This window comes from Carassius gibelio, chromosome B20, assembly GCF_023724105.1.
Source record: "Carassius gibelio isolate Cgi1373 ecotype wild population from Czech Republic chromosome B20, carGib1.2-hapl.c, whole genome shotgun sequence".
Taxonomy (NCBI): domain Eukaryota; kingdom Metazoa; phylum Chordata; class Actinopteri; order Cypriniformes; family Cyprinidae; genus Carassius; species Carassius gibelio.
Genome location: NC_068415.1, coordinates 6,757,778 through 6,784,239, shown reverse-complemented (window position 1 = coordinate 6,784,239; position 26,462 = coordinate 6,757,778). Strand labels below are relative to the sequence as shown.

Genomic DNA, 26,462 nt, shown 5'->3' with positions numbered 1-26,462 from the left:
CAGGGCTCCTGGCGGCACTGTGCTTCTCTCCCCCAGCCCTTTATCTCTCACGCGGGAGAAATGGGTCAGCTTTGGTGGCCGAGGTACGGTTACATTTGAGAGCCTCCGATGAATGAGCTCTACTCCCTTTATTACAGGGCAACGGTTCAAAACGTAATTTATCAGAAGTGTTGCAAAAGATGAAATGAGAAACTTAAGGGACATCTTTAAGCCTGCAGTAAGTAATCTGGTAACAGGAGCTGATATGAGATTATCTGTGGTCTCATTTGTGTTCTTTGGAAATTATGACAATCCCACATGCTCATGTCCTCTAACCTGATTAGATGTTCCAAGACGGCTGATAATTATAATGTTGCACTATAACAACTCTGGGACACTTTTCATTTCCACACCAATAATTACACTAATTAACTCAAGTTTAAGTTACTATTGCTTATTGGTTAGAGACTTTTGTATAAATTCAATAAACGTGTACGGTGATATTGGGTTTCAGCATATCTGTAATTATCTGCATTACTTTAAAATCTATACCTGTTAGACTTAAAGACAAAAGATGATTAATAACAATGTTTTGGGGTGAACCATGTTAGATGACTGACAGAGAGACAGGCAAAAAGAAAGATAGATAGATAGATAGATAGATAGATAGATAGATAGATAGATAGATAGATAGATAGATAGATAGATAGATAGATAGACAGACAGACAGGCAAAAAGAAAGATAGATAGATAGATGGATGGATGGATGGATGGATGGATGGATGGATGGATAGATAGATAGATAGATAGACAGACAGACAGGCAAAAAGAAAGATAGATGATAGATGGATGGATGGATGGATGGATGGATAGATAGATAGATAGATAGACAGACAGACAAACAGACAGGCAAAAAGAAAAGATAGATAGATAGATAGATAGATAGATAGATAGATAGATAGATAGATAGATAGATAGATAGATAGACAGACAGACAGACAAACAGACAGGCAAAAAGAAAAGATAGATAGATAGATAGATAGATAGATAGACAGACAGACAGACAGACAGACAGACAGACAGATAGGGAGATAGATAAGGAAATAAGTTTCTCATATGGTCCTATAAAGGAGACACAGGACAATTAATTAAAACTATTTTTTTTAATATTTATAAATTATTTACCAGTTTACTGTACTGTGGCTAAATAACACCTCATGTAATTTATGCTCTTTTAGATGTCATCACTGGGGTTAAATTTTCAGAATTACAATGATGGCATTTCAACATGTTTGTAGTCAAAGAGGACGTAGCACCGCGGTGTTTAAAGCGCGTCAATAATCGATTCCATGGCCGCCAAAGGCTTCACCTCTACTTTAACAAGAAGTGAGCAGAGCGGAGGCACAGACCTCTCACTGTGCATCACCGCTCCAGCCTCTCACAGGCTCTAAATCAAAGCTCAGGAGCCATGAATGACAATATCCCTTTCTTCAGGCTCTTCCCTCTGAGGAAGAAAGGCCTGCGAGCCCCCAATGTGCTCCCTGAGAGGGAACAGCGTGGCCTCCCCCCTTCCCTCCCCACCGCTGAACTCAGTTTATGGCTGGGCTGAGGTTGCTCACTTCAAGGTAGTGTTCTTTTGAACAGTGGCGTTGCCGGGGCTCGTGTTACACCTGCCCCCGCTCTAACCTCTCCTCATTCACACGGCCCTATGGGACAAGGCCCTTCTCTGTCTGCCTGCCCCGCCACACAAAGCACCCACAAGCCATCACTGCCAGTGCTGTTTGTTAGCCACCATCGCCCCAGCACTGTCCGCTCACACAATGCGTGACTGTGGTGAAATGGCCCCCTGACACCCAGTATAGCAGCCGGGGGGATTTCAGATCCATTACCCATCGCCATGGCAATCTAGCACAAGAAGGATGCATGTTTTATTTATTAGTGTGTACCTTGTAAGTCACATATGTGTTTGCTAAATGAATCAGTGTAAAGCTTGTACTTATTTTGGGATATACCGATCAAAAATTTGGGGTGTGTATGATTTTCCTAAGAGCATAAGTCTATAATGCCCATAAAGGCTACATTTATTTGGTCAAAAATAACAATAAAACAGTAATATTTTGAAGTATTCGTATAATTTAAAATAACTGTTTTCCATTTTAAAATGTGATTTATTCCTGTGATGCAAAACATTCTAATATGCTGATTTGGTGAAAATATATATATATATTTTATTATTATTATCACAGCTGTAAACAGTTGTGTTCAGAACAGCCTTTATTTGCAATATCCGGGTTTTATTATTATTATTATTTTTTTTTTTTTAAGTGGAAGGGGAATGTAAAAGTCTTTAATATCACTTCAGATCAATTTAACTGCAGAACAAAGGAATTGATTTCTTAAAAAACAATATATATATATATATATATATATATATATATATATATATATATATATATATATATATATATATATATATATATATATACTTACCACTTTTGGTACTGTGTGTGGTAATTTGCATTTTTAAAATATGTTGCCATTATTACACTGCTAAGTAAATTAATCTAATGGTTACATGTCATTGATAAATATATTTATCTAAATTTGAATGTTCTTTTAAATAATAAATTGCACCAAAAATGTGTGTCTTCTATTACTTTTTACACCTACCTGCATAAAGAATTACTTTCAATAGAAAAGTCAATGAATATCCCATTGCAGTCACGTTTCCTAAATAAGGTGTTTACATGACAAAGAAAATTAGTTAATACAGGGATATGTCAACACGTCTTATTTGGATTTTTAGAAATCAGAATATTAGCTGAAAGGAATAGTTCACCCAAAAATGAAAATTTGCTAAAAAAAAAAAAACGTAATAACCCTCAGGTCATCCAAGATGAAAATGACCTTGGTTCTTCATATCAAAATATTAGGAGAAATGTACAACATTATGTATAAGTAATCATATTTTAGTCCAAAGCATTTTAAGTAAAAAATGTATAATGATGGATTTGTTAATTATAAACAGTTTTTTTTTTTGCTTCACAATATGTTAATTGATGGACTAGAGTCGTGTGGATTATTGTAATGTTTTTATCAGCTGTTTGAACGCTCGTTCTGACGGCACCCATACCCTGCAGTTTTCATTGGTGAGCAAGTGATATAATGCTAAACTTCTTCAAATCTGTTCTAATGAAGAAACATCTCAGAAACATCTCATCTAAATCTTAAATGGCTTGAGGGTGAGTACTTTTTCAGCAAATTTAAATTTTGGGAAGAACTATTCCTTTAAAGACATTTTTACATGACACACATATAATCAGTACTATCACATATAATCAGTCAATTCTGATTAAAATAAAAATATTTTTGTGCATGTAGATTAGTGGCCAATTCTTACACATTTCTGAATCTCAAATGTATGGCGAGTCACTCTCACTTGACAGTATGTGTGGAGGTTCTTTACTCTGTAAACAGAGCGGGTCAGAATCTAATCACAAACACAGACAACACAGCACTGAGCAAGGAGGGCCTGTTAAAGTATCAGCGGGGTGCCGGGAGCAGACCTGCCGTCGTCCCCAACACACCCCTGTGAGTGATGCTCTGAAGACCCCACGTGCCCTCTGTAAACATACCCCAGCTCCACTGACGGGACAGCACCACATTCTCACGAGAAACTGGCGTTGTGTCCCACTATCCACATCCGAGGCAGTTCACACAACTTCCAGAGAGCTGCAAAATCCCCCAAAAGAGTTCCCAGAGCATTTTTAGCTTCTGTTTCTAATATTAGACCTTCTCTGGTCAACTGAGATCAAAGGTCGGCGGAACGCTTGAAATGTAGTACAACCAAACAGTTAAATATAGAGGAAGAGACAATTAGTGAGATGAGCGGTCAGCAGCCCAGTGTCTCTCTGCAGTCAGCTGTGGGTCTATTTTCTGCTGCCAAAAGAAGAGAGGAAGGAACATCGTGTTTCCTGTAAATAAAGAGAGGAGTGCAGCTATCATTGTTTTGACAACGGAAGCAACGTCGGTGTCAGTCTTTTTCTGACACTCGTCACATCTGTGTGTGAAAAGAAGCATTCCCTACTGGCCCAGGGGTCAATTAGAACCATTCACAAGTTCAAATGAAGATCTCTAGGTCAGGTGACAGGAGTTTCTTGACTCAAAGGGATGAAGCGGTTCAAATTACATCCGTTAAGTTGCATTTAGAAACATGTCTTGAATTTCTTTTCAAAGTGATCTAAAACACAATACCAGTTCCAAATGATGATAAAATCTAATATTAATAGACTACATTTGCAATAATGCAAATTGCATCAAACGTCGAGAAGGAATCACAATAAAGAAATCCTGAAATTATATATTTAATATAAGATTATATATATATATATATATATATATATATATATATATATATATATATATATATATATATATATATATATATATATATATATCTATTTTAAGAAATTCTAACTTTTATTCAGCAAGATTTAATTAATCAAAAGTGACATTAAATACATTTTTCATATATGTATGTATGTATATATATATATATATATATATATATATATATATATATATACATATACATATATATATACGTTTCAACATAATGATTTGAAATAAAAAAATTACTTTCTAAGACTCCTAATTTTTTTTATCATAATTTCCACAAAAAACCATACTGTTTTCAGCATTAATAATAATGAGATATATTTTGTGGCAGCAAATCAGCATATGAGAATGATTTCTGAAGAAGGATCTTGAGACAGTGAAGGCTGGAGTAAAGATGCTGAAAATTCAGCTTTGATCAATAAATAATAAATAATAAATTACATTTTATAAATATACTGATATAGAAAACAGTTATTTTAAATGACAATAATATTTCAAAATGTTACTGTTTATATGTATCGTTGATCAAATAAATGCAGTCTTAATGAGAATATGAGGCTTCTTTCAAAAACAAAGTTTACAGATACTAAACTTTTGAATGGTAGTGTGTGTTTTATTGAATAAATCATCTAAACTTATTTTGTCAATTAATGACCATTTAAAATCATTAAAGCTGATAGCAGGTATCCCACAATGTGCAATATATCCACAGTACATCCTTACTGGTTGATGTTCAAGAAGTGATAACCAGAACACCCACGAGCAGGATGTATTGTCTACACCCTCTATAAATAGACCATACCTCCAGGAAACGGTGTCATGAGAAAAAGCAGTGACTTAGGTAGGGGAAGATGACCATCACAGAAAATCACACCATCACACACCCAAAAAAAGATTTGCGTGAGGAAGAGACTCGTATCCTGTAAATAATGAGTCATCCACCTCACATACAACACTGTTTAAAGCCTCGAATTTGCATTTTATCAATGCATAATGAAACTTTAAATCATTGTGGTTTAATCTATATCATATTCTGGATGGAAATACAAAGCTCATCATTTAAATTTTACATTTCCTGTATTAACCTTGATTTAGTTTAATTTTGTATTCTCTGAGGAATGTGCACATGGTGAAGTGGGCATTTCTCAATCCCACTCACTTAATTTAAGGAAACACTGTAGACAACGTGAAAGTCAAGGCCAAAACAACTGAGTGAAAAATTATTTTGAGAATGAACAGATGGTTAAATTATTCAAATTTGAGAAGCACATGATTTTAATCTATGATAAAAGAAAGCAAATACGTGTTTTTGTCAGTAAACATTGATGTTTCACATAAACATTTCACTGGAGTAGTGAGAACACAAAAAATGGTAAAAAAAAATACAAATAAAATAATAATAATAAAATGATGGATTAATTACTTTATTCAGTATAATCAAAAAAATCCAATGTTAATAATTAGGAAAAATGTATTGTTTAAATTTAAATGTAAAAATGTTAACTTATTTTAATTATTTATTTAATTGTATTATCTTTAATTATTATTCACTCAATTTTTTTTTTTTTTTATTAAGTAGGCCTACTGTATTTAGATTTTGCTGGACTTGTGTAGCGAGACGCTTGTATTCTTTCTCCATCTAGTGGTGGTTGCATGTCATTACAACAACCGGCAACTTGACGCCGTGGTTTACATCCGGGTCGCTAACGTCAGCGTCCTATTTGTAATTTAACGGAATGGACGACATGTTACAATTCATGAAACTAGTCGGACAGCTAAAAGTGAGTGAAATTCAGATTAATACCATTGTTTTGCGCGTTAACCCATGTTATATTAACGTTTGATTGTGTTACAGCGTGTGCCACGAACAGGATGGGTGTACAGAAATGTCAAACAGCCTGAGAGTGTGTCTGATCATATGTACAGAATGTCTATGATGGCATTAACCATACAAGACATCACTGTCAATAAAGAAAGGTTTGTATGAGGGGTCTTAAAACATATATTTTGCTTATAAGTTGACTGTTTAACATTACCTTGGAGCGAACGTGGATGTTCTTACTGATGGTCTTCGTGTTTATTTGGGAATGACGGTTTCACTTTAATCCACAGGAGCCTCTCAACATTTAACGTTACATAACTTTTGGGAAGAAAACGTTTTTTTTTTTTTTCTCGAAACGTATTTGTAACGTACTTCTCGTCAGTGTCGATAAAACTGCATATGTATCCAAACACACAGATCCTCATTGTAAGGGAGTAAAAGTTTGTAAGGCGACAGTTGCTAAGGTATGATTTGAAGGCGGGGTTTAGAGAAGAGTCAATTCATTTATGCAATTGAGATTGAGATTGATTCACATTTGTGCTGTTCACACTTGTGCTGTTCATTTTGAACCATTCACCCTTATTTCATTTGGTTCATTAGAATCATTCACATTTCTGAAGCTAATGTAGTTTCATTTGTGCGTTTCATTAAGATTCATTCACACTTGTTCGGTTCATTAGGATTCATTCATATCAGTCTTTTTTCCAGACCCATTTAGGTTAATGCTTAAAAACCTTGTACAATAATTAGCTTTCTACAACAACATACATTTAATAAAACCATTTATTTCAAATGAAACCGAGACAGTTATTCTACATTGTCTCCACAGATGCATGAAGCTGGCTTTAGTTCATGACTTGGCCGAGTGTATTGTGGGAGATATTGCACCAGCAGATAATGTTAGCAAAGCAGAGAAGCACAGAAGGGAAAAGGTATGATGGTTTAAGATTATTTTTAAGTTTGAAATATTTTGTGTGTAAACTTTGAAAGTCTTTCTCTATAGGATGCAATGGTGCACATCACAGGCCTGTTAGCTGATGGCTTACGGAAAGAGATTTACAGCTTGTGGGAGGTGAGTTGATCAAAACTTAACAAATGGACCGAGTTTTGTGTTTCTCTTTTCTTTTTTTTCGGAATGACTGGACTACATCTTTCAAAGGAGTATGAGACTCAGTCCAGTCCAGAAGCTAAACTGGTGAAGGAGTTGGACCAGCTGGAGATGATTATACAAGCTCATGAGTATGAGGAGTTAGAGGGGAAACCTGGAAGACTGCAGGAGTTCTTCACCTCCACTGAAGGTTTGATCTTTCTCAGTCATACACATATCCTAACTTCTACCAGCTCAGGATCTCAATGTAGAAATTTTGTCGTTCAACAATATATATTCTTCAGTGAATGGGTGCCGTCAGAATGAGTCCATAAAGCTAATAAAAACATCACAATAATCCACAAGTAATCCACACATCTCCAGTCAACTGTGTGTGTGTGTGTGTATATATATATATATATATATATATATATATATATTGCATTCTTTCGTGAAAAAGTCATCTTGCCTCAATTAGGAGAGAAATATGCACTGATCAAGGACTGTTTACAAGCAAAAACTCGAGTTATTGTTTACATAGTATATGTACTGTGTATATATAAAATACACACACATGCATGTATATATTTCTGATTTTTTAAAAATATATATTAGTTATTTATTATTTAAATTATATAGACATGTAAATATTTTCAAAATATATACTGTATGTGTGTGTGTGTGTATATATACTACATGTATGTATGCAAACACCCAGTTCTTTTCTTTTATATTTTAATCTTTTAATTTTGGGGTGAACTATTCCTTTAATTTTATGCATATATTTGAGAATGCAATTTTCAAAACGTACAAATAATAGCTTTATATTTTGCCTGTTATGTATTTTCTCCTCTGATCACAGGGAGGTTCCATCATCCGGAGGTGTTGGGTCTGGTGAAGAGTTTGAATGAGGAGAGAGCTCGACACATCGCTGCTAAAGGAGATAATGATACAGAGAAGACCACTGACACAAACCCTCACACCCTAGCGACACCATGATCTCAGTTCCTGTCAGGCTATGAAGCTACCTCCACACATCTGAACACAAGAGTGTTTATTTTGGCCAGATTAACTGTGTTTTATTCTAATCTTATTTAATTGCACAGAAGCATGGTTTGCTGTTGTTCGACGTTTGTGTCTTGTTTGTTTGAATGCTCTGCAGAACACAATTTGTTTCCACGGTTGCAGTTTTGATAAAATGTCATTCTTTTTATTTAAACCAAAATGAAATGTGTATTTTGATCAGCATTTACTGCCTTCCGGTAACTGATGTTTCAATAAAAATAGTATTTCATATCCGTTGAAACTGATTTTACTTTGCTGAATGCATGAAAATGGAAGGGAAAAATAAATACAACTCATCCTGCAATAATTATAACAACATTCAAAATACGTTTGTTCTGTATACGCATTCAGTTCTGGAACATTTTGAGTTACAACAGTGCTAGTTTTCCAAGAGGAAAGCATTAAGCAGAAGTTACAAAAATGATTTTATTAACAACTCAAATGTCAAAACATTTTTGCAAAGACTTTGCCACACTTTACCCTTTTACTTAAAAAGGAACAGTAAAGTTAATGTTAATTTTATGGTTTCTGATTATGGTTCAGTTCACCTTAATTTCATGACTGATGAGCCGGGACTTTGACTTTGCAAAAAAAAAAAAAAAACCTTTAATGACCAACAATATTAATGAACGGCAGCTCAACACAGAGTATGAATTTGAAGCAATATTTTGTCTATAAAATTTTAAAACAACTCCTGACTTCATTGTCAATGTTAAATATGTAAAGCTGCAACCAATTTCACACAAACGTATGAAGTAAAGAAAAAAACAGGATATAATAATTCTATACATTTTTGGTCACTGGCAATTATCATTACCAATACATTACAACTTACATCAGGCTGTTATCAACAAACATGCTCTAGTTAGCAGGAATAGGAGCATTAACACATTTATAACAGGAAAACAAAATCTAACGTCTATTTTGTTGAACATTCTTTCAAGCACTTCTTTTAGGGATTGTATATGCAGCCATTATTTTTGGTCCAGGAAATATATCATGCTTTGTTACAGTTAAACAATGTTGAGTTAGTATAAATAATAAAGTAACGCAGGACTACACCAAAGATAATATCCTTGAAAAACTATACATATTTTGAAAAGAACTTAAAGAATAAACAGGCTCCACTTGGTTGTTTTCCTTCCGTGCACAGATAATCCACCAACACGCATTTGAAAGGCATGTATTACTGTTTTTTTCAAGTGGATATAACGGCAGACCGGAGATCTCCAAAATGGGACGTGAACTCCAAAATTGGGCAGAACCTCTAAAATGGGGCGGGGTCTCCTTTCGCAAAGAATTTCACCATTGGCTGTGGCTTCAGCCAATGGTTACTGACTTACATTTTTTTTTAAAAACTTTATAAGATAAACATTGTTTCTAGTTCATCTAAAATAAAATATGCTATATAAATAAATATTCTCCACTAGAGCAGAGCCCAAAGCTCGTTACCATCGGTGTTTGCTCCCAAGTTTGAACCTCTGCCATAGTCCGGTGAGTCTCATATCGCATAATCTTATTAACTGTTCATTTCCTGAACTGAAACTTTCTTTACCACGCTATTCAGCACCAATCCCGCCATTCAGTCAATTTCACTGGTTAAGGTAAGGTGTGGGGTAGATTTAGGGGTTAGCTTTTTTGTTGCATAGTTTAGGAAACACTTTAACAGACACATCCAATAAAAACTTCAGAATCAGCTTTGGGGCGGAGTTTGCACTAAAGTGGATTGGTGGAAAAATTGTGCATGCATGTCATGCACCTGTCTCTCAATGGGAGGAAGCCACGCCCTATTTTGGAGGTCCCACCCTGTTTTGGAGTTCCCGCCCCTTTTAGGAGATCTCCAGGCTGCAGTTATACCCTTCTCGTTTTTTGGGGCCCCTGGTGCAACTTTCACTGTGGTCTCCAAACCACTAGGGGTCATCAGAGTTCCACTGGTTGACCACTGAAACCCTTAGCGCTCACTGTTCTCGGTCACATTATTAGTAGGGGTGTCCTGGGCGCTGGCTTGGGCTGCTGAAGACAGGACATCTTCAAAACTGCCCGCCCCTCCTGTTCCTCCAACCTTTGACTGCTCACAACACAAAACTTTAATGACATTGGGTAGTATGGCGACCTTCAGGACAGTGAAGCTGAAAATTCCTAACGATAAGCTGATCAATTATTAACAGCACTTAACTAAGGGGCAAGCCGAGCTACAGTTTGCTTGTTTGACCACTAATAAGGTCGCTGGTATGTCAGGCTTACCTTAATGTTTGAAACTGTGCTTTCGACTTTCTCCTCAAAGGACTTGAAGCTAGGCGAGTTCCTGTAAAAAAAAAATTTGTTTAGCTTTATTTACTTAATCTAAACAGTAAACCTCAACTCTAGTCCTAATATCCTCTCTAGGTTGTTTTAGTGAAGGTGCATGCAAGATGGTACATGCAAGGATTAAATTTTTTATACATCTGACACACCAACACTCAACCTGTAGGGTACTATATTATATATGCATATGTGCTTTAAAATGTCACATGCATTTATATGTTGTTTGTCTATCCTTCAATGTTTTAAAAAGTTTTTTAAATCCAACATTAGAAAAAACATGCAAAGCAAGCTATCGCACACATTTACCTCATTGTAGGCATGCTCATTGAATGCCGTATAGAATAGCTGCCCCATGAAAGCATGGCCAAGCAAGAGAGAGGTTCGATCATTATCAAGGACAAACAAATACATTGCAAATAAGACACATGTAGACATTGCTAATAATTAAAAGATCTAGTTATATGTAAGTGTAGCCTACAGCGGTACATTGCACTACTACACCAACACAACCAAACATTTGGATTGGTAAGATTTTTAATGTTTTGAAAGAAATGTCTTATGCTCACCAAGGCTGCATTTGATCAAAACAGCAAAACTATTAAAATTGGATAATATTACTACTAATTAAAATAACTGTTTTCTATTTGAATACATTTTAAAATTGAATTTATTTCTGTAATGCAAAGCTGAATTTTTAGCAGCCATTGCTCCAGTCTTCAGTGTCACATGATCCTTCAGAAATCGTTCTATTTCTAATATGCTGATTTGGTGCTCAAAAACATTACATAATTATCCATGTTGACAGATATGCTGCTTAATATTTTTGTGGAAACAGCATTTTCCCCAAAAAGAACAGCATTCGCTTGAAATAGAAATCTATTGTAACTGATGTACTTACTGTCACTTTTGATGAAATGCATCTTTGTAAAATTAAACTACTAACTTCTTTCTAAACAAGACCTGACCTCAAATTTAGAATGATACTGCATAAGTTGGTGACTTTCCAATGGACAACACAGTACAGAACTGTGATCATTGTGCACTTCCTGTTTTCTATGCATAGTGAGAACTAAACCGCATACCTGACAGATAAAAAACAAACAAACTGGCTATTCAAACTGGGTGGGATAAGGAGGTTTTTACTATTTCTCTCATGAACTATATATCAAAACAAGAGTTTTACATGCATTATTTGTCAACACATAAATAGTTAAATGAAAAGCAACACATGCTGAATCCAGTTATCTATTAACGGATGCATGTAGTCAATGTGGGAGACAGAGCAATGGATTTGAAAACGCATTTCCGATAAAAAACAAAACAAAACCAAAAAGAAGACCTGCTTATAATGCTACAGCACAGTTTGAAATATTAAACCATTTCAGATCTCATATTATTATTATCTAATGAATGTATGGCTCCACACAGTTTTTCTTTCTTTCTCAGAATGAATGTAAGACACTAATTTAAATTGTATTGAAATATTCATAGAAGCTGCTCCGATACTTGAACACCCTTTCACACCCATATTGATTATTTATGGAAACACTGTCGGAGTAATTCAGATTTAGTTTCAGCACCGTCACTGTTCTCATGTATCATGCAGATGCTAAAAGCTATTGCTAGCAGCTATTGTTAATCTCTAAGATCTATAAACACAATATCTTACCCAAGAGAATATGACCTTTGGTGTGCATCAGAGAGACAGGGAAAGAAAATTATACATAATTTTTCACTGACAGATTATAGGGCATGCAACAAAATTCTGGTCATATGAGCCTCAAAACATATTTGAAGACATATAAAATTCATGTAGTTATCAAGTTAAGAACAACTACATTGGTAGAACTTTCACACGTATAAAATCATAAAAATAAATCAGACTTATTTCAAACCATGCAACTGATTTTTTTATTACTAAAAAAAAAAAAAAAACATTGAATAATAAATTGTTTTAGAATTGTAATACAGTGGTCACAAAAAATATTTGGACACTTAAATAGGAATAGGAATTTCAAAAATATTAAGCCAAATTATGCTTTGGTCGTTTTAGACCTAACTTTTGTCCAAGTGGTGTTAAGTTCATTTTTTAGTAGATGTCTGAATTTAGTTTCCCTCAGGTTTACATACAAACACTTGCTGTTTTCCTTTTAAACAATTGTTCTGTCGCATGAAACCTTGTGAAATGAGCTTTAAAAGTGTGCATTTAATGCAATAGCATTCACAATTTTTTAAGTGTGACTTACTTAGAGCAAGTGTCTGGACTTTTTAGAGCCACTATGTATTGGCAGTTAAAGTTGTTAATGAACTTAAACCATTTCCAATCATTTCCAGTTTAGGCCTGGTGTAACAGGCTGAACACAGCACTCAGCACACACAGAAATAAGCTGTACAGAAGTTATAATAATATTTATCAACATTTCAACAATAATGTGAATTTTGAAGTATTGATGAACTTTCCATATTAACTCCATATACAGTATGGATTTTAATCATGCAATATGCTGCTATAGCTATAAGCCAATAAGCATGCAAGGCTAAACATAGTTTTTTGTAAGTCCACTGCAAACATGAGGTATAAAACCCCCAATCACATGCAGAGATGGTGTCACACACTGGCAACCGACCACACATACCTCCTAGGATACAGTATCTGAAGGCCAAACATGCTGAAGTAAAACAAGGTAATGAGGTTTTGGATCTACAGAAATGTCCAGTTACAGTAAAATCAACACTATATTACTAAAGCAAATGCGGGAGTGAGTGGCAAATTAGAACTGGGCATCATGCAATGATTTTGATCATTCTTTATAATTAATTGATGAATAAAACATTGTCTTGCAATCCTACAACACTCCTGCAAATTCTATTGCATCATGTAAATTATATATCTTCACTTTTTGTCTATATATAAATATACACACAATTAATGTACAACAATATATATATATATATATATATATATATATATATATATATATATATATATATATATACATATACATATATACATATATACATATATGTATATATATATGTATATATATATATATATATATATATATATATATTATTAAATTTGTAAACAATTTAGTTATTAGAAAAATAGAACAAATATAGTGGAAAAATCTCAAATATACAACACTACATATTTTAACAACAATCTTATTATTCTACAAAATTTTGCTCTTCAAAATAATGTATTTTATTTTATAAATATATTTAGTTATATATTTCTACTGGGAAAAAATGAGGAAAAATCGTATTATTATAATTTTTTTTTTTTTTTAGGACTTCCATCTGTATAATAAGAATAACCATTACTCATTATAACAACCCGTCAACAGTCCATCCTTTATCACCCTGCTGTAGATGTGGACACTTCTCTCTTACTGTTCTTCTTAACTGAATGCATCTATTGTCAAAGAGTGTCTCAACCATCCAGGAGCCAGTGGAGAGGAGCTGGTAAATTCTTCATGCCATCACAAGCTCTTATTTTTATGCCAGCTGGACCTGCCCCCAATCTGGCCCACTGAAAGCTGCTTAAATGGGACTTACGTAACACAAACATGCCACTCAAACAGACTGGCCAAAGTAAATGCTTCAAGACCACTGTCATTTCACTGTGCAATAATCACAGCGTGTGTGCTGTGCATTTGTGGGAGATTCCTGCACAAGAGAAACAGGAAATGATAGATAGCAGAAAGAGGCAGAGGGGGAAGTGACATTTTACCTCACATCGCCGAACTTCCTGGTGATGGCATTGCCCAGGTTACTGAAGGCCACTGAGGTCCGCTGTCCTGCCGTGGTCAGGGTCTCAGATGTCTTTTTGTATCTGGGAGAACAGCACAAAACCAGATTCTCTTAATCAGATATTACTATCATAGATGCCACTGATAAAATATTTCTCATGAATATAAAATTGGCACACAAACATACTTATGTTTTTATAAAAATGTACACAGTTTAAAACATATTCCATAGCAGAAATGACCTCAAATATGGTTTGTCTAAATTTACGAACCTGCAGAGGGTTCACGAGTGACTGAAAGCTAATAATTAAACCAAATATTAATTAAAATAAACATATGTGGCTGCACAATAAATCAAAATAAAACTGAAAAGTAGAATAGCTTAGTGTGATCAAATCAAAGGCTGCAATTGTGTAACGTGTAAAGTTCACATTCTTCACCAGTATTCTGCCAAAATAAAGCTTTAGGATATGAAAATATGTAAGTGAAGGATTTAATATATTTAATACATAAATATGAGTTATATATTACTTGCTGTGTAAAATAGAATTTGCAAAAATATATGACATATGAATTATTATAAGTGTAATTTTTTTATTTTACAGGATAACTGTAATTTAAAACAGTAATATATTTATAGAATTCATAATATCATTTGTTATACATTTACATTTTTATAAGAGGTAAAACGATATAATAACACCACCAAAAAGCCATGTATAATGTATGGGCAGCACTATATATAACATTTGATATTAAACAAATCATTTTTTTAGTTCAATTGCATGTCACATGGCCACAGAGAACTATGAAAATTAAAATGTGTCATTATTTATTTTTTTATATTAACTTAAAATATTAAAATCTCAAAGGATTCATCAAGACTTGTAAAACAGTTTGGGAAGCCCTGGTGTAACTCTTTAGTGCATCTTAGAGCACATTAAACATGACATTTACATTTTAGACATGCCAGTTCCCAGAAGAGACTGAAGAACGAGAACAAACTTAGAACATGTACAGGCAAAGAAAAAAATGGCGCCTTTTTGGAATTTTAGACAGGAAGAACTTCACTTCAGTTTTTTTTTCTGTGATTTCATACAAAACAGGAAGAAATGTTGCTTTAATCCAGAGAATACAATAAGACAGTCTAAATAGGGAACAATTACAGTCAGCTACAATGCTATTGATACTCTGCAGAAATAACAATCAGACATTTAGATAAATGAAGTATAGGTTCATTTAATTATAGGTTTGTGTTGTATAAAAAAATACTTCCTACTCTTTGTTTTTTCCTAATGTTACTAGGTCTGTTAGATGAAGTCCCATCACATTTTAAACAGCAATTCAACTGAAGTCACTTTTTGAACCCAAGAGCTACATTCCTCAGAACAAAACTCCCATATTTAATAACATTTTAGACACACACTATCCAAACCCGGCACATTCTGATCAGTCGAAAGTCTACAAACAACATTGGTGTGTCCCTCACACAAAGCAACAGTATGGGCCCTATAATACACCCGGCGCAATGCGACGCAAGACGCAGCACAAGTGTGTTTGCTAGTTTCAGTCCGGCGGCGTCACATTTTCCCGTCCAGCGCCACATCGATTCATTAGCAAATGCATTTGCGCCCATTTGTGCGCCCATGGGCGTGCTGGCCTTTAAAAGAGGTGTGCAATGCTGGCACAATGCTATTTTAAGGAGCTGAAAATAGACAGCTCCTTAGACCAACTCAAACCTGGTCTAAAGTCTGGTGCAATGTTTTTTTTTGTTATTTAAAGAGCGTAAACGCTGCTTATTAAACACAGGGACGCACAGCAGCACACAAACATGCCAAATATAAAAAATTAAATGATTGAAATGCATAAGAATTTTTTGTAGGCTAATTAAATGCATAAATGTAATTTAATTTAATATATATATAAATAAATGCCTACATGTCATAATGGATAGTCATCGCATGTATCAGAATTAGAATCTATTTCCTCGCACACTAGCAGTTCAGTTTCATCTCGGAGACGCGTTCTGTCTTTGCGCGTGCCAAATTCTGCCGTTTAAATAGCAAATCCAACTGGCTCTTAAAGGGAATGGAAGATGAGACTCTGATTTGTTTATTGCATCCCTCTTTATTGTACGGAAAATGCAGCACGAACATAGTGTGAAACATCTTTTACGATAGAAACTCTTAAAGGTTTGACCTGACATAAAGGTGAGTAAATCATGACAGAGTGTTCATTTTTAGGTGAACAGGTTCTTTAAGTTGTATCATGCTAAATGTCACAATTCGTAGAGAGACAAGAATCACATTGTGAAGTTACATGCTTCGTATAACAGCACATCTAGACTGACCCGAGACCAGTCTAAGAGATGGAAATCTAGTCTTTTGATAGGAGTATGTGCAGAGACACTCGGGCTAATGCAGGAATCATCCATATCGGTCAGCAGACACCATCTGATCGCTTTTTTTCCTGTCAGCCCACAACCTCTTCACCATGGCAACTGCGACATGAGAAGGACTATTCATCTGAGACGCTAGTTACCATGTCACTGTAGTAACTGAATAACTAGGTGAACGCGGGATATAAACAAAGTCAGACAGACTTATCACAGAATACAGTTTCACCACAGGTACTATAACAAGAATGACAACCAACTAAGAAGCAATTTAAATTGGTGTAACAAAAAAATTATAAACATACCAAATGCTCTTTATTAAAATAAGAAGAAAAGGCACAAACTGTAGACTTGAAAAAATGTGGATGACGTCTGTATTTACCCACCAATAAAGTCATTCCAAACCTGTTTTCTGTTATTTATCCAAGAGAAAAGTAACATGTAACATGATGCTTCTTATAGACAATAACCAACCTGACAAGCAGAAGCATTTGCTAATTTGGTACAGCAGAATTACTGCATTTTCTTCTTTTGATTAATTGTTCCTTCTTGTATTATTGTGATTTGTAAACTCCTTTCGGTAAAAGCATCTGCTAGATGAATAAAAGAATACATTCACATAATCATTTCTTATAAATGGTTTCTGTTCGTCAAGCTTGTAATCTGTGTAATTCGTCTGTGTTATTCCTGAGGGTAGTGATGGTAAACAAGCACAACAACATTATTATGAGTATTATATTACGGTAATCATGAGTCATAAAAAGACATGATTTAAAGGAAGTCTTTACTTGTCTTTCATTGACAATAATAGCTAATTTGTCTGTTCAGTGTGTGTGTATATAAAGAGAAACCTTGTTGCAATGAAGTTATTATCGTGCAAATGGGCTGTGTGTCTCAGAAAGTCATTGTCTGTCTGGGTGAATGTGAACTGAGGCAGATATGGATCACACTGTGATGGCAATAACCTAAATACACATCGACAGAAGGAAACACCACTGTGTCAACATGCTCATTCAGATTGCAATTCATTCTCAAGAAGGAAGCTGGCTAATAAAACAAACGGTCAATGTAAATATTTTTCTTTTTGATGCAAAGTACTAGATTTTAATAGAAAAACAATAATATTGCATGAGGTATATATGTGACCCAATTTGATGTATGGTTTAGTAGGATAGGACAATATTCGGCCGAGATATGACTATTTGAAAATCAGGAATCTGAGGCTGCAAAAAAAATGTAATATTGAGAAAATTGCCTTTAAAGTTTTCCCAAAGTCATTTTAAATTCGTAGCAAAGCATATGACTAAGTTTTAATATATATACAGAAAGAAATTTACAAAATATCTTCATGGAACAATATCTTTACTTAATATCCAATGGTTCTTGGCATAAAAGAAAAATAGATAATTTTGACCCATACAATATATTTTTGGCTATTGCTACAAATATACCCCAGCGACTTAAGACTGGTTTTGTGCTCCAATGTCACATATTGTTAAATCACTATTGCTCATACTCTTGTGCTACAGACAAGGACACGTCATCTCAGTGTTATTTTAGTATCACAGTATTTATATCATATTATACTTTCTTTATGAACATTTAGAACTAGCTTTTGTTTCATATTTTCATAATTATTAGTTCGTTTGTTATATGCTTTGTACTTTTTATTAGTATTTTTAAATTAAAAATTTAAGGTTTATTTTTTGTAATTCTAGTTCACTTTTAGTTTTTATTAGTTTGCAACATTTCTTTTTTTTTTGTTTCTTTTTAATTAATAACAAAAAAATATATATGTTTTAGTTAACATTAATAACTCAAATACACAAATATATACATTCAGAAATATATAAAAAATAATAATTTTACTACATCTGAACTAAAGTTCTTGTTAAGTAAAAACCCCTAAACTACCGTTTACTAACTAAAATCAGTACCCCTAAACTAACTCGTCTAACACATGTATAATACCACTAGGTTGTTAAAAAGTGATTTTGTCCCATTTTGGTCATGCATTTTCATCAAGTAAGCATGGACCACCACTTTTGTCTTTTTCAAATCACGAGGTTTAGCAAAGACTACTTACGCTGTGGTGGTCTGCATGTCATACCAGCTCTTGGAGAAGTTCTGTCGCAGTTCACTCAGGGGTGTGATCCCTAGTTTCTGTTTCAGCTCCAAGTGACGCTTTTCTTTGGAGGCCAGGACTTGTTTCAAAGTAGTGATTTCTTCATCTAACTGACAGAAGGAAAATAAGTCAAGGTTGGGGGCTGAAGCTTAACAAGTAATTCAGTTCTGATATGAAGCCTCCGCTCTTTTCTTTCCGTCTCATATGCAAACTGTCTTACAGTTAACATCGGCCTTACATGGCTCAGTGGGCCGAGGAGATCTGGGAGGATAAAGTAGCCCAAGAAAAAATGGGAACGCTTTGGTCACATGATTTTCAATCATGGGTGTAGGTCCTGGATGAGATAATGCAGACTATTTGTGTGGCAACAGCTCAGTATATTTCAGGAAATACAGTACAGTAAACTGGATCGTATTTCAATACTAATTGCTTTAATATGACTGAAATCACCTTACTATATTTTGACACTAATGCCTGTCATTTTTAACTCCCATACCAGATGAGGTAAGATAAGTTAACAGTGGCACGTTATCACTTTTTAAAGTTGAGTCACAACATGCAAAGAAGGAAAATGCAGACAGATCTGCAGGATTTACATAACATGCACTATTTCTGCTTAAGCTTAGTATCCTTGAGGTTCAGAGACTAGCAGTTTCTAAGGATCAGCCTGCCCGTTTTCCTGGTCTAGCACTAAAACACTGGAGAAAATACCTTAATCAGCTCATTCTCCATTTCCTCTCGCTCCTCTTCTGTGATAGTGTTGGTGAGATCCACCTCTGACACCATATCCTCGTCCACTTCCTTTAGAGGCTCTTTGTCCAACAAACCTGGACGTAAATGCACAAAAAGCAGAACAATGAAAGTTATTGTTAACATGTCTCAGTCAACTGGACACATTCTTGCACCGATCTGATTTCACAGAAATAACTTGTGTTAAGTCAATCCACTGATAAAAACTTAGAACCATTTGAGTCCCAAAAAATCTCAGGATGAGGCAATAATTTATATACCAAAAAAGGAATAGTTTACCCAAAAATGAATTCTGTATTTATTTAAATATTCAGAAATCATGCGAATATGCTGATGGTGCTCAAGAAACAATTCTTCTCAACAACTGAAAAAAGTAGAAAACTAAATCATGCTGTTTGCGCTGTACAGAAACGACCGTTCAGTCAGTCTGAAAAGCCTTTAAACACATTTAACCATCACCTTAACCGTGTAATTATCCTGCCTCACCTCAGAATGAATGTGTATTTTGAGTTATAATAAAAGGTTTTACAAAACAGACTGAAAACCCCCAGAAATTTGCACTAGAGCCTTGAGATTGATGACATTTAACAGAGCTTTACATGTTTTCTTTAAGATCACATTAAATTAAAAATAATAATAATTGATCAAATGATTAACAAATATGATGGCATTTTTACAAGCATTATGGCAGCATGTTTAGAGGCAACATAAGGCTGATTTCAGTCTAAAGCACCTCATAGTAGACATGTAGAGACGAGACACCAAAACAACAGTATTCTCTTACGCATTTGAGGATTTAAACTGAACTTACGTTAGCAGAAGAGGACATGAAAGTAGAAATATGGTTTAATTACCGCAACAATCACAGAAACCTCAACCCAGTTCCCCAAAATCCCAGTTTCAACTGCAGAATCACCCACTCAGTACATCATGTTTTAGTTTCTTTACAATGCAATACATGTCTGACATGACTTACATAAATCAATATTTTAGAGTATTCATCCAAGAGTGAAATTATATTGAAATCACAGCATATATTCTGCGTAACGCGAATGCACAAAACAACTCACGCCCCTTTAGAATTGGATTTAAATGTCAAAACACCCTGTTACTCTTAGAATTCATTTCCCTGGAAACTCAATGTGCTTCAGAAACATTATGCTGGAGGTCAAAACCACTCATGATTAAAGTGAAAGAAAAACGAAATCCTACAATAGCTCGAAAAGAAAGCTCATATGATGAAGCGCTAATGCATTTGATATGGCTCCAGTAATGTGAGTAAATGTTAAGGTTGTTTTTGTCCACAGGGAAACAAGAGTCACAAAGCAGAGATCTGGTCAGTCATTACACGAGAAACTGATTATGGAGCATGAAACGCGTGATACACTTTTAGTGGCTAATGCAATCAGCAGGTAGAAGAGCAGAGCTGGACGGTCTAAGCAAAGGAAAGCAATGAGATCTCAGATTTAGCATTTACACCATACACAACAGCTTGTACAGAAGATCAGATCTATCTGTTTACAACTAAAGCAAGCCGGTGCATTGGTAGCTTAAGGACATTAACATGATAAAATCAGACTTTGTACAGTATGTTATGCATTTACAGTTTTCTTAATCTGTCTTTCAACTACATATATTTGCTATTTGCACATAACCCATTTGGATTTCATTTTGAAGCAAATAAAATAGTGCACATATTCACTATAAAAACATGCATCAATGTTTTATAAAAAACAAACACACAACAACAACAACAATTTAGGAAACATGTTATATGGACATATGGCCAAACAATTACAAATTTAGATTTTTTTTTTAGACAAATATTAACATATGTGATTAATTGTGCATTTATTTTGTAACTATTATTTGTGAATTAATCTGATGATGAATTAATCAGCATATCAAAATGTTTTTGATTAGTTTCATTTTTGGTCTAGAAATGTAAATGTCAATATGATGGCATGAGCATGAACATGTCCTATGTGGCTGACATTTAAAATGAGAAAATATTCAATATGAGATATCAGAGTCCCGGCATGTCCTCCAAATCACTTCTGCATAGAAACACAACACACAGTACATTGACTTTGCACATGCAAAATTCTGACATTATCTGAGACGCTAGATTATCCCTCTGGGTCTTCAGTTTTAAGATGTCAACACTGTTTATTTACTTATAACAAGAACTGATTTCTTGATATAGATTAAATCTGAAGGTTGGATCTTTGAGCATAACTCAGAAGAAAAGATACTTTATAAAGCAATTATCTCACACTTCCACAGCCTCGTTGTTCAGGTTGCCTAGCAACTTTCTTGATGTCTTGCATCAAGCTCCCAATTATCCCATGAATCGGATTCCCTAAATCTATTTAAGGGTCTGCATCTTGAATAAGAGGAAGCTAAGAGAATCATTTTCATTTTAAATATAAAAAAAACAATACACTTTCCATTCCATTGCCTTTCTACGGTGTCTAAATTTTGTTGAAGGTTTATTACCAGAAAAAGAGAGCTTTGCGATATCAAATTGGTTCATTCAACAACACCAAGATGAAATGCTGAGACATCTAATATTTTTGCCATTCGAAGATCATTCGAAAAGATAATGCTATTGTGCATTTCAGAGGGACAAAATGGTTTGTTTTCAAACTAATTTAAATAATGACATGTTTCCTGCAGGGTTTCTAGATGCTTCATACTGATAACTGATGGCTATAAGCCAGTACAACTTAGACTGCCCTTGAATGTAGACCACTATTTTTAACCTATCTAGAGCTAGGAACCTGGTTGAGCTGGTTAATCAATTACAACTTGAAGTGGATGGTCATCTATTTAAAATCCGTCTTCTTTCATCAAATAGCATGAAAAACATATGGAATCATTCTTTTGAGCGGATTCCTTTTTAATGAATTGATCAAATCTGTTTAAATGAACTGCTCAAATGAACCAAAGTTTAAATAAGTATGTCTTCCCATCACTAAAATGACAGGAAAGTGCAATACAGAAGTGACAATCAGAAAGAAACCTCCTCCATATCTTCAAACATTCCCTTTCTGGGTCAGTTGACTATTTTTGTCATTAATGGGTCACTCAGAGTGGATCTTTCTCATGTCCTTCTGTCTGAGTGAGTCGTGTCATGGTGTACGGTGTGTCATCGGAGTAACTAAGTGTCACTTCAGGGCAGTGTACTCGGCAGTTCAGCTTCTTCAAGCTCACTGGACTATGCATCCTGCTCTCTCAATGTCCTCATTTTCCTTCCCGACGACGCAACAGATTCACAAAGAATCACTTCACTGTCCTCAGAGAATGATTTCAATGCGAGGAAGAGGAGGGCATTCTTATTACCATCAGATGAACAAAACACCTATTTCTTATCACCCACTTATAGAAACTAAGAAAAAGGCATTCAAAGCCAGACCAGAGATGATCAAAAACACTAATTAATTAAATATTTGAGATACCATTTTAATCTGTGTAATCTATGTAAGGTAAAACAATGCTGTCAATTAATTACACTAATTAATCACAACTTTATCATAATTAGTATATAGTTAATATGTTAATGCATTCAATTACCTGCTATGAAAATAAAACTAAATAATATTATAAGGTTCAGCATTTTGTGTAAATAACTTTTATAGTGTAGCCTACATTTCTGTAATATTAGTCTAAATGGCATCTTGTATCCAAACACTGAACTTAATGCACATCAGCAAAACTTCTATAAAACAACAGCTAAATAAACATTAACCCAATTGCACAACACAAGTTAGATTTAGAAATTCAAATAAATAAATGTATGCATTTAGAAGACGCTTACAGTGCATGCAGGCTAACAGTTTTTACCTAACGTGTTCCCTGGGAATCGAACCCACAACCTTGCGCTGCTAACGCAATGCCCTAGCACTTGAGCCACAGGAATACTATTACTGTGTTTATTAATATTTATGGCTTTTGTTTTTATATATACATATTTTATGATATCATAACATTTTTAGGTTAAATGTAATTTTTATTAGTACTAAAATTTTTCTATTCTGTTTTAATTGATTTCATTTTCATTTCGTTTTGGAAAATGGATTCATGGTGTACTCGTTTATTATGTACATTTTTCTACATTTTGAACACAAACAAAGTTACGGACCGCAGCTCTGATTGGTTGTTTTTTACCGGGAGCGGATGACTTTCTGCAAATGGCAATAGGACCACTGGGAGGGGCCAGAGGAGCTTGATTTTTTTCACAGATTATCTGTCTCATATTCTACTGTCAGGACATAATGACAGGTTTAAAAAAAAAAAATTAAAATATATTTTTACAAAAGTTCCCTACTGCAGCTTAACAAACAGAACATCTAATAGTCACTAAATAACTCAATAATTTCAATAATGCAAGCACAATCTATTTGGAGCTTGAAATAAAGCAGTATAATTTAAGGGCATGGTTTCAGTGAACTGTTGCGTAATTTCTTGACTTGCCGGAGTAATCTGAGGGATTTTTCCTTAGTGATTATCTGACTGGATTTACTTCTGTCTGACTGCTGCACAGAGACACCACAGAGCATTTAGTGACTGGCGGGAAATTCCAGACAGTGACCAAGTGTTTAATGGGTTGCTTTTAAAACTCTGCTAAGTGACATCCTTCACATGAAATTAGATGTTTTTGAGACTTACCTGCATGGAAAGTTTCTCTGTCTTCTGTGGTTCAGCAGATTGAAAATGAGGAGAAAATTACATGATCTGATTCATGAGCTAATACACCAAATAGATTACAAACTACAAAATGCCACTCAAATCTCACAATAACATGCAATCAGTCTGCATTCAACAGCAAAGGACTGAAGTGAGGTATTCAACATCATTCAAAAACCAAACTTACACAGACATGCATATCAAACCCATGTTGTCTCATTCAGGGAACTTCAACATGGCATGCATTTCAAGCACAACGAAGGGTCTATCAATCAAATAATGTCACATCTCTAGGGTTTAGCGCTGTCTACAAGTTTTGAATGTGCTGAAGTCTTTGACATGGCTGTCTACTTCCATCTAAAAGCACCTATGTCAAAGAGCTACACACAACTCAGCATCCATCAGCTCAGAGGTGGAAATGGAGTGATCTACATAGCTACAGAGGTAGGGTTTGTCACATTCACTTTCATTGCATTACACAGCAAGCTCTTACCCCAGTCTACTATTGCTTCAGGAGTCAGTACGCTAGAGTACAGCTCTATGAATTATGATTGGCAAAACAAACAAAAGATTAGAGTATAAGTGCACAAATGTATACATACTGTATATGAATAGACTTTAGCACTTTTAAATATTAAACAAATGTATTAATAAAATTAAACTATAATTACATATTAAAAATATATTATTTTCAGGTTTGTTTACTTCTTTTACAATAATGTACTATATTATACTGTACTCCTACACTATATCCTACTATAATGTAAAAATAGTTTTTGTAGAGTGCAAAAATAGACTGATTATATATTTACAATCAACGAGCTCATACTTTACTGTAAATATACTTGAATTTTGTCTAGTCAAATTATAAAAATTGCATAAATATAAAATAAATAATTCTAAAAATACATCATTATAAATCAAAAAATAATGAAAAAATACTACACTTTATCATAAACTGCAGTTTACTACTTCACTGCACTGTACTACTACAATAACAACAGCAGAGCTGTTTTATTATTGCCATAATATAATTTACTATACTATAGCTGAACTATGTTAATGTTTGTTTGTATATGCTTAATGATCTAATATTAATTAATTGGTTATTTGGTTATCACTGGTCTTGTTGGTACAGTTGTTTGATGATCCTTGCCTAGATCTCAAACAGTATACCAAAAAGTTTATTACACTGACATTGATTGATAATTATATGACTTTTCATTGCCCAACCCTATAATTAGTGCTTGTTAGATTGGTGGAACAACACAGTACTCGGTGCCAACAGGATGTCTATATTACTAAACTGTACAGTTTTGTTTAGTTAAAGCCCAGCCTGTTCACTGGTACCACCACTGGAACATATCTGGTCACAAGATTTCAATTATTTAGCTAAGGACAGTCACGTGGAAATGAAATGGGAAGGTCACGTGGTTGTCTAGATCACAGTGCCTAAAGGAACCTGAGAGAGAGGGAGGAGCTGCATCCAATTCCCTAATTTGTTTACGTGTTTTGACAACAGATCCATGGAAAACTTTATCAAAAGTCTGGCTTTACCTCATGCACATCGTTAGAATGAAGCCTAAATTAACTAGACTACAAAAACATGTACATATGACTTTTAAATAGCCTAATATTTGTTAGCTGTCTAGTTATATGCTGTAATATCTCATATCTTTTTTTCTAGTATGCAAAAATAAAACCAGTATAACATAAAATGCCTCTTCAGTGAAGGACTACTCACTTTATTTGAGGATACACAAGAAAGTGAAACCATATTTGCAGGAGTATTCAAACATATTTACATCCACACATATGTTTACAGAACAATAAGGGTTAAAAAAAATTGGAAAGTGAGCTCACCCTGTTGTCTGGGCTCCATATCAGCGGTAGTGTGTAAATGCAGGTCCAGTTCACATTAACAGCACGTCTCAGTTCAGAGAAATACCCCGTCCAACACAACCGCTCCACACATACACACACTCTCTCTGCTCTCAAAACCCCGCCCATTACCGGGTGCAGCCTCAGCCACAGACCAATGGGAACTGTTATAATTAGCATATTCAAATAACAAGAGCCGTACGTTCCTACAAAAA

At 34.5% G+C, this 26,462-nt stretch overlaps 2 protein-coding genes across 6 annotated transcripts; one reads left to right on the top strand and one right to left on the bottom strand.

Annotated features, from left to right (window-relative positions):
- The first annotated feature begins 6,021 nt into the window (after positions 1 to 6,021).
- On the top strand, positions 6,022 to 8,582 carry hddc2 (HD domain containing 2). The gene is made up of 6 exons (XM_052586813.1): positions 6,022 to 6,158; positions 6,233 to 6,354; positions 7,029 to 7,131; positions 7,203 to 7,271; positions 7,359 to 7,497; positions 8,149 to 8,582. The coding sequence occupies exons 1-6, from the start codon at positions 6,114 to 6,116 to the stop codon at positions 8,283 to 8,285; spliced, it is 615 nt and encodes a 204-aa protein (XP_052442773.1). The 5' UTR covers positions 6,022 to 6,113; the 3' UTR covers positions 8,286 to 8,582.
- Positions 8,583 to 8,763: 181 nt separating this feature from the next.
- tpd52l1 (tpd52 like 1) lies at positions 8,764 to 26,382 on the bottom strand. 5 transcript variants are annotated; one of them, XM_052586808.1, is made up of 10 exons: positions 26,230 to 26,334; positions 24,860 to 24,904; positions 24,349 to 24,372; positions 19,639 to 19,754; positions 18,889 to 19,037; positions 14,389 to 14,490; positions 12,325 to 12,339; positions 10,962 to 11,000; positions 10,596 to 10,656; positions 8,764 to 10,419 (listed from the first exon to the last, which is right to left on the bottom strand). In XM_052586808.1, exons 1-10 carry the CDS (start codon positions 26,246 to 26,248, stop codon positions 10,303 to 10,305), a joined length of 687 nt encoding a protein of 228 aa, XP_052442768.1. In that variant the 5' UTR covers positions 26,249 to 26,334; the 3' UTR covers positions 8,764 to 10,302. The 5 variants fall into 5 exon arrangements, with proteins under 5 accessions (XP_052442768.1, XP_052442769.1, XP_052442771.1 ...); XM_052586809.1 differs by lacking the exon at positions 12,325 to 12,339 and having other exon boundaries at positions 26,230 to 26,333; XM_052586811.1 differs by lacking the exons at positions 24,349 to 24,372; positions 24,860 to 24,904 and having other exon boundaries at positions 26,230 to 26,382.
- Between the last annotated feature and the right edge of the window lie 80 nt (positions 26,383 to 26,462).